The sequence below is a fragment of the Octopus sinensis genome, linkage group LG26 (genome assembly GCF_006345805.1).
Source record: "Octopus sinensis linkage group LG26, ASM634580v1, whole genome shotgun sequence".
Classification (NCBI taxonomy): domain Eukaryota; kingdom Metazoa; phylum Mollusca; class Cephalopoda; order Octopoda; family Octopodidae; genus Octopus; species Octopus sinensis.
The window spans coordinates 14,689,249-14,699,248 of record NC_043022.1 but is presented as its reverse complement, the minus strand read 5'-3'; the positions used below and the strand labels follow the sequence as shown (position 1 = coordinate 14,699,248).

The 10,000-nt window shown below is 40.4% G+C and overlaps 1 protein-coding gene across 1 annotated transcript in view; it reads left to right on the top strand.

The window, feature by feature from the left end:
- The window catches only part of LOC115224742 (rootletin), a 135,695-nt gene that overhangs the window by 114,216 nt on the left and 11,479 nt on the right, over positions 1-10,000 (top strand). The window contains exons 20-25 of the mRNA XM_036513695.1: positions 1,692-1,877; positions 3,143-3,387; positions 3,804-4,236; positions 5,632-5,864; positions 7,582-7,702; positions 9,359-9,522. Of these exons, the coding sequence (XP_036369588.1) occupies positions 1,692-1,877; positions 3,143-3,387; positions 3,804-4,236; positions 5,632-5,864; positions 7,582-7,702; positions 9,359-9,522 (1,382 nt within the window). The remainder of the gene's footprint in view (positions 1-1,691; positions 1,878-3,142; positions 3,388-3,803; positions 4,237-5,631; positions 5,865-7,581; positions 7,703-9,358; positions 9,523-10,000) is intronic.

Genomic DNA, 10,000 nt, shown 5'->3' with positions numbered 1-10,000 from the left:
CATCCATAACTTGCAGTAAGCAACATTTATTAAACGTTATTACTGTTATTTCTTTATTTTCTGCAAACAAAATGCACAAAAAAGCTACACGTTTGCATTATGTTATATATACAATAATAATAAAGGACGTTACCGTATACAGTTTTACAAACCAAGGGTGTTATATAGACCTCCTTGACTCAAGTTAGAGAAGGGGTGTGTATTATACACAAGGTTTAGGTTTTTCAGAGGTAGAGCTCCCTAAAAATCCCCTGTGTATTATACTTAAGGGCGGACTATACTTGAGGATTTACGGTATATAAGAAATATTATTTTCTATATAAGATATGAAAGTTTGCAAGCTATATGAACTGCATACATAGATGTTAACGAACCGTTTGTGCCCACTCCCCAAGCATCTTATGTATGTGTGTGCACAGCATAATTGGGATTCATTGATGAGATTTCATCAAGCTTAGTCTTCTTCAGAAAAACCATTCATTATTCAATTTTATTTGTCCAGAGCCCTATTCATAGTCAGGGTACCCTACTGAATTTCTGACAGTTGTGTAATTTATTGCAATAATAACAAAGTAAGCTGCGTGTTCTGTTAATGACAGCACTTTAAGACGAATCATTACTGTGTAATTAATTGTAATAAGATCAAAGCAGGCTCTGTGTACTGTAGTGACAGCACTTCGTTAAAATAAACCATGTATCTATTTAATTTATTGTAATTATAGTAACGAAGCTTGATTAGTATTTTTATTTTATTTCAATTTATTTTCGTATAAATAATTTTGTACTTATTCTAAGAAGGTGCAGTGGGAGAAGACTTACCGAGAAATTGATGGGGGGTAGGATTTTTGTCTGTTTTTACTTTTGAGAAGTGTGTAGGGTGGTGTGACCATTTGTCAAAGTTTATCTGGAAAAGCTAGGTTGATTCAATATGGTACCACGGACGGTAGTCAAAGGTAGTGAATTCTAAAGAAGTATTGTTGAGAGGAGTAAGGCATTCATATGATGCATAAAATCCACCCCAGGGCAATTTTTAATGATCTTGCTCTGTATTAAGAAAGGATGTGCCAGAAAATGAATGAAGGCGCAGGATTGGCTGTGTGGTAAGTAGCTTGCTAACCAACCACATGGTTCCAGGTTCAGTCCCACTGCGTGGCATCTTGGGCAAGTGTCTTCTGCTATAGCCCCGGGCTGACCAATGCCTTATGAGTGGATTTGGTAGACGGAAACTGAAAGAAGCCTGTCGTATATATGTATATATATATATATGTATGTGTGTGTGTGTCTGTGTTTGTCCCCCTAGCATTGCTTGACAACTGATGCTAGTGTGTTTACGTCCCCGTCACTTAGCGGTTCGGCAAAAGACACCGATAGAATAAGTACTGGGCTTACAAAGAATAAGTCCCGGGGTCGATTTGCTCGACTAAAAGGCGGTGCTCCAGCATGGCCACAGTCAAATGACTGAAACAAGTAAAAAAAAAAAGAGTAAGGAAAGAAAAGTTTTGTTGTGTGTGTGTGTGTAATTTTTCCTTTACAATCCTGAGTGCGACACCCTGTCCACTAGGCCATGTGCTTTCACCTGTTCAATCTATACAACATTGAAAAACAGCAACAACCATTGTATGTAATGCTAATTAAACAATAAATACATAAATAAATAAAAGTTGTGTGTTTTTTTTAAATGAAATTTCCAGTTGAAGAACAAAAGGAATTGATGAGGAAAGATGCGATGGAACTGAAGAGGAATATCTATGATGAAACCAGAGAGAAGGAAGCTTTGGAACGGGCATCAGATGAACTCCGTAATTCCGTCAAGAAGTGTGAGGGAGAGAAAATGGAACTGAGTCGGCACTTGCAAGAATATCAGCAAAAGAATGGAGGTATTCGTTAGTGTTTTATCTTTTAATTGTTTCAGTCAGTGGACTGTGGCCATGCTGGGCCAACAGAATCACATGATGATATCTACAAATACTAAAGAGTAAATTTATTTATTAAAATTGTCATTGGCTTTAACCATGGTCTCCAGATGACCTTGGAATCTCCTGCAACTCTTCAGGACAGTCTCCTTGTTTAAGTTGGCGAATGCTGCCATAATCCTTGCCTTCAGTTCATCTTTGGTGTTACAAGGAGTTTTGTCAGTCTCTTACTCAACTGCACCCCACACATAATAATCAAGGGGGTTGCAGTCTAGGGAGTTAGGTGGCCAGATGTTAGGGATGATGTGGTCGCAGAAATTGTCTGACACCCATGACTGGGTTCTCCTGCTTGTGTGGCATGGTGCAGAATCTTGTTGCCAGACATAGGGTCTTCCAGTAGCCACCCTCTTCACCCAGGGCAGCACTACTTCCTACAGATTACCTGTTGTGTCTGAGGCCATGTGGGAAGATGAATGGAGGCATAACGTCACCATCACTAGTGATCACTCCAAACACCATGATGTTGACTGGATGTTTGATTTTTTTTCACTCTTGGTACATGTCCTCAGATTGACATCCAAACACTCTGAAATGTTCATATTGGAGCTTCCAGTGTGAATGCCAAGCAGTACAGCATGTTGTTTCTAAATTTCTGGTAGAGTGAATTGTGTCATGGTACTGTTTTTCTCACAGATGGTGCCCAACTGACCCTACTATACTGAGTAGTCAACTAAATGCAAAACAAACAATGTGCATGTGTGAAATTATTAATATAGAATGGCAACAATTTACCCATCATACCTTATATATATATATATATAAATTGAGATAGGGGTTTCAAATTCAACCCTCCATGGGATAACATATATCCAATATACTGTTAGTGAAGTACCCAACAAAGTTAATACATAAATGTTAAGAATTGCGATGCAATTAATTCATTTACTGTATTACATGGGCAAAGGTAAAATTATTTTTACCATAAATTAATAATACAAAATAAGAAAATGGAGAAATACATCTAAATCATTTATCAACTATCAGATAATACCCAATCACATACTTTATTAAACCAAGATGTATTTCTCCATTTTCTTATTTTGTATATATATATATATATATAGATAGATAGATAGATAGATAGATAGATAGACACATACACGCACACGCGTGTGTGTGTGTGTGTGTGCCAATACCCTCTTTCATTGTATTGCATTTTGTTCCACCAGTGATTGAAGAACAGAAAATGGTCATCCAGAAGGAAGCTGGAGAACTGCGCAATAACCTGCGTGAAGTCGAAAAAGCTCGTTTGGATGCACGTCGAGAATTGCAAGAGTTGCGTCGCCAGGTGAAGTTACTTGACGGTGAACGCAGCAAACTGGGTAAAGAAGTGAACGAACTTCAGGCCAGGGTCTCCCGTGATGAGGAGCGGGAAGAGGAAACAAGGAAAGCTTCCTTTGATCTGAAACAGAAGGTAAGAGCCAGATTTTATATGGCTGTTGTGTCAGATATATATATACACATATATATACATATATATATACATATATAATATATACATATATATATATATATATATATATATATGTGTGTGTATATATATATATATTTTAATTTTATCTCATTGTAGTTTGATAAATAAATATTTAAATTTAATTTCATTGTAGTTTGTTAAATGATAATTTTAATTTTATTTCAATTTTATTCGTTAAATATTTATTTTAATTTCATCTCATTGTAGTTTGTTAAACAGGTGTTTTAATTTTATTTCAATTCTGTTTGCTGGATAAGTATTTTACATACATTTCATTGTTGTTCGATAAATGAATATTTAAGCTTTTATCTCGTTGCAGTTTGATAAATATTTCTTTTAAATATTTTGCTGTACAGGTTGTGGAAACTGAAGCCAGTCGGGAGGCTCTCCGTAAAGAATTGGCCAACGTCCAGAGAAAGATGGCGGAAATTCAGGACGAATATCGTCTGAAGGAGAAGAATTTCATTATAACACTCGAAGACAGCAGCCACACTGAGAAGAAACTGGAAGACCAGAAGAAGAATCTCGAAGTGGTGCTTGACAACACCAATAGTGAATTATCAGAACTTCGTCTCAAGCTGAGTGGTGCCGAGGGCAGAGTAAACGCTCTCGAAACCCAACTGTCACGTCTTGAAGGGGCCAAGAGAGATGTGGAATACAAAATGAGCAGCATTGTATCTTCTCTGCGCCGAACTATTGGCTTTAAGCAAGATACAAACAATCCTATTAACATGTTTCGTTCTCGTAGTCCGAGCCCTCGTCGCAATCGCCCTATTTCACCAACCAAAGGTCAGTTGGTTTCGGCACCTGTCAAAATATCATCTGATTTCATTTTTTGCTTCTTTTTTTTTTCTTTTTCCTTTTTATTCACGGGCATGGCTATGTGGTTGAGAAGCTTGCCTCTCAACCATGAGGCCTTGGGTTCAGTCTCATTGCACAGCATCTTGGGCAAGTGTCTCCTACTGTAACCCTGGGTTGCCTGATGCCTTGTAGACAGAAACTTTGGAATCTCAGTGTGTGTCTGTATGTATGTATGTATATATATTATATATATATATATATACATATACATGTGGAGGCGCAATGGCCTAGTGGTTAGGGCAGCGGACTCGCGGTCGTAGGATCGCGGTTTCGATTCCCAGCCCGGGCGTTGTGAGTGTTTATTGAGCGAAAACACCTAAAGCTCCACGAGGCTCTGGCAGAGGGTGGTGGCGAACCCTGCTGTACTCTTTCGCCACAACTTTCTATCACTCTTTCTTCTGTTGGCCTACTCGCTTAGCCAGTGGGGTGGTGTCATTTGAAGGCTAAAACAATGTGAAGCGCATTGTGACCAGCGATGTGTAACAACATCTGATAGCCTGGTCGGTCACAGTGATCACGGTGATATATATATGCATACATACATACAGACATTAATTTGAATTTAATTTTAGCCATGAGACGTACGTAGTGTTTATACTTCTTATATTATATATTTATCATTCAGTTTAAACTTTTTGAGATCTAGTTTATAAGTTATATATTTATAAAAATTTATGGCCAGTTTGAACATGGAACAGGGAGAATATTTTTGGCTGGATACGACTGGTTTGAATGTTAAAGGGTTAAACAAAGACCTTTGGTGATGATATTTAGGCAAAAGCAGTTCTAACCCTAAACCCTAATCCTCAAAATTAAACTCCATTCTGCTCTTCCTTTAATTATTTCAGTCATTGAACTGTGGCCATGCTGTAGCATTGCCTTGAAGGCTTCAGTTAGACAAATCTAACCCAGGAATTGTTTTCTTAAAATTCTGGTGCTTATTCTGTCAGTCTCTTTTGCCGAGACGCTTCATTACAGGGATGTAAACAAACCAATACCTGTTGTCACATGGTGGGTGGAGAGAGGCCAAACACAAAGACACATACATATATATATAAATATATATGTGTGTGTGTGTTTGTATATATGTATACACACACCATAGGCTTCACATAGTTTCCATCTACAAAATTCACTCACAAGGCATTGGTCAGCCTAAGTCTACCTAGGCTGCCATACTGTAGACTGAACTTGGAACCACACGGTTGCAAACTGAGCTTTTCAACCACCCAGCCATACCTGCACCAAGCCATGTAAAACATTTTTATTTTATTTGTTTTATATTTTCTTAACTAATGCATTTTTCTTTTTTTTCTGATTCAGGTTTTGATAATACTTTTGCTACTACTACTGCTGAAAGCCGTGGCACACCTATTCCTCGGACTGGATCTCCTGATCGCTCTCAAAGTCCTGCTGCCAGGCCATTTTCTAGAAATATGTCTCCAAACCGAATGGATTCCAATTCCCTCGTACAAGCTGCCAATGTTGATCCCGAGCAGGTCCGTCGAGCACTCAGGGATTTCATTCAACAACTTACCAAAGCAGAGAAAGATAGAGTGAGTTTGGGAATTTTGGGCATGTTTGTATTTGATACTTTAATGTATTTCTCACCCAATCTACTCTGGCTGGCATTAGGAAGGACACCGAGTCGTAGAAACCAGACTGCAGGGTTTGATTCTATCTTCCGACTTGCCAGTTCCTTCCCATCGATCCATCAAACCCATAGCAGTACAGAAAACAAATCTTCATCATTTAACAAGGCGGTGAGCTGGCAGAAACGTTAGCACGCCGGGCGAAATGCGTAGCCGTATTTTGTCTGCCGTTACGTTCTGAGTTCAAATTCCGCCGAGGTCGACTTTGCCTTTCATCCTTTCGGGGTTGATAAATTAAGTACCAGTTACGCACTGGGGTCGATATCTAACCTTGTTTATCCCGTCTGTGTTTAGCCCCTTGTGGGTAGTAAAGAAATAATTTAATGTCCATGTTGGCATGGGCTGGACAGTTTGACCAGGCTGGCAAGCTGGAAGGTTGCACCAGACTCCAGTCTGATTTGGTAATGTTTCCACATCTGGATGCCCTTCCTAACATCAACCACTTTACAGAGTGTAATGGTTGCTTTTACATGCCACTGGCACAGGTGCCATTTGCGTGACACCAGTATCTGCCACAACTGTGATTTTACTTGGTTTGATGGGTCTTCTTCTCAAGCATGGCATAACGCCAAAGGTCTCGGTCATTTGTCATTACCTCTGTGAAGTCCAATACTCAAAAGGTGCTTTTTACATGCCACCGGTGTGGGTACCAGTTATATAACACCAGCATCAGCCACGTCTACGGTTTCACTTGGCTTGACCGGTCTTCTCAAGCACAGCATATATCGCGAAAGTCATTGCCCTCGTGAGGCCCAAACGACAACAACGATGACGGTTTAGCCGGAACCCAGAACCGTGTAGTTGGGAAACAAACTTCTGACCACATATTTAAAATCCCTCTCTCTCTCTCCCTCTCTCTCTCTCTCTCTCTCTTCCTCTCACACCAAAGGTTTACTCTTTACTCTTTTACTTGCTTCAGTCATTTGACTGCGGCCATGCTGGAGCACCGCCTTTAGTCGAGCAAATCGACCCCGGGACTTATTCTTTGTAAGCCCAGTACTTATTCTATCGGCCTCTTTTGCCGAACCGCTAAGTGACGAGGACGTAAACACACCAGCATCGGTTGTCAAGCAATGCTAGGGGGACAAACACAGACACACACACACATATATATATATATATACATACATATATACGACGGGCTTCTTTCAGTTTCCGTCTACCAAATCCACTCACAAGGCATTGGTCAGCCCGGGGCTATAGCAGAAGACACTTGCCCATAACTTTTCTTCTAATAGAAGCATTCGTATCCTTCAACACCAAAAAAGAAGAAAAATCTATATTTTTGTCAAATTTCTTTATCTTCTTCATCCAGGCTGATCTTTTGCTATGAAACATCAGAAACACATAATCCGTGATTTATTGGCCAAATTATGTCATCTAATCTATTAAAACTTTCCTCATTTTATGTAGTTTTCAGTGTCTTTTGGTGGTAGGGGGAAGGATGGGGGGTCCCTTTTTGTTTTTATTTCTTTTTTCTTTCTGATGTTGTTGTTGTTGCTGTCTGCTTCTGTTGCTGCCTCCTGACTGCTGAAGATTTCTTTCTTTTTTCTTTTTGTGTGTTTCTTTTCTCCGTTGTTTATTTGTTTTTATTTTGTTTCTTATCCGTTTTGTTATAAAGGATGATGCTTTGGCCCATGTTCGAAGTCTTGAGACACAGATGGAAGACAGCGAAGAGTCACGGAACCAGATAGAATCACGTCTCAGACAACTTCAGAAGTCATTAATGGAAGTGGAAGAAGGTGAAAGGACAAACTCCTTGCTTTTCCTCTTCCTTTCTCTCTCTCTATCTCTCTCCCTCTCTCTCTCTCACACACACACACACACTCTCACATACACACACACTCACTCTGTCTCTCTCTCTCGCATACATACACACTCTCTCTCTTACACACACATACACACACACTCTCTCACATACATACACATACACTCACTCTCTCACATATACACACACACTCACTCTGTCTCTCTCTCACATACATCCACACACACATACACACTCTGTCTCTTACACACACATACACATACACTCTTCTCTCTTACACACACACACACACACGGTCTCACATACACACACATTCTCTCTCTCACATACACACACACAATCTCTATATCACACACATACATTCTCTCTCTGACACATACATACACACACTCTCTCACACATACACATACACACACACACATACATTCTCTCTCTCTCTCTTCCCCCTCATACATATACATACACTCATCTCTCTCTCTCTCTCTCTCTCTCTCTCTCTCTCTCTCAGAATTCTTAACACACTGGACTAAATGCTGTTGAGCATTTCATCCGTCTTTGCATTCTGAGTTCAAATTCCTCTTGGGGTCAACTTTGCCGTCAAATCCTCTTAGGGTCAATGAAATAAGTACCAGTCATGTACCCTGTGTGGGTCTTACTTGCTTCAGCCATCAGACTGTGGTCATGCTGGAGCACTGCCTTGAGGAATTTTTAATCAAATAAACCGCAGTACTTTTTTTTTCTCAAGCCTGGTATTTCTTCTATCAATCTTTTGCCGAACTGCTAAGTTACAGAGACTTGAAAATATCAATACGGGTGGGCGGGGGAACAACCCCCCCCCACACACACACACACATTCAGTTTCCTTTCACTGATTTCACTCACAAGGCTCTGGTTGACCTGAGGTTCTATTAGAAGACACCTGCCCAAGGTACCATGCAGTAGGATTGAACCCGGAACCATGCAGTTGGCAAGCATGCTTCTTACCACACAGCCACCGACATACATGCATAAATGAATTAACAAACCATGTAAACCACTAGCATAGCTAGAGTGTGTGCCGCCCGGGGCAGCCCTTCTCTTTGCCACCCCGAGACCCCACAAAAAACACATTCTTTTACTCTTTTACTTGTTTCAGTCATTTGACTGCGGCCATGCTGGAGCACTGCCTTTAATCGAGCAACTCGACCCCGGGACTTATTCTTTTGTAAGTTCAGTACTTATTCTATCGGTCTCTTTTGCCGAACCGCTAAGTAACGGGGACATAAACACGCCAGCATCGGTTGTCAAGCAATGCTGGGGAACAAACACAGACACACATATATATATATATACATATATACGACGGGCTTCTTTCAGTTTCCGTCTACCAAATCCACTCACAAGGCTTTGGTCGGCCCAAGGCTATAGTAGAAGACACTTGCCCTAGGTGCCACACAGTGGGACTGAACCCGGAACCATGTGGTTGGTAAGCAAGCTACTTACCACCCAGCCACTCCTGCGACATTGCCTACAGCAGACCCAAAGGTGGTGCCCCTTTGAAAGTGCTGCCCCTACTGCCGCCGCCTAGTGATCTAAACCCATCGTGCCATGGACAAAGTAGCTAAAAACAACAATCTGATGTGTTTTGTAGATAAACGAGGCATCGACGGCCGTCTTGCGAGCGCCCAGACTGCCCTGATGCTGCAAGAAGAGACCATCCGACGGAATGAACGGGAGAGGAAGCTACTGTCGGAGAAAGTCTCAACTTTGGAACGGAACCTTTCGAACCTCGAGTCAGAGAAGAGACAACTGCAAGTGAGTAATTTGTTTGTTTGTTTGTTTTTCTCGTTTATTCCTGAATGCTTTTGAAGGGGTTTGAGTCACGGTCTTCTCTTGGTTTGATGTTTCGGTATTTGATATTTAGCCATATCAGATGTGTTTGTAATATTCGTCAGTAGTAACTATGGAAGATTGGTGGGATCATTATTTGTATGGACTTAAAGATTGGTTGCTATTTAGTATATGATTTAGTTATTGTAGGTTTACTATTAATACCGATACAGATGTACATAGATTTATGTGTTTCATGTAGTTTAATTTTAAAGTTAGTGTTTGATCCTGCCTATATTTTATTGAATACTGTTGTACATCAGGTAAAATGTTTGTTCCCAAGTAGCACTTCTTTTAGTGCTGTTGATGCCACTAGATTGAGTGGTCCTGCCCAGGTGTCAAAACCATAATGGTATCCATGGGGCAGCTGATGATGGAAATATGTTGGATTGTTGGTATGGCT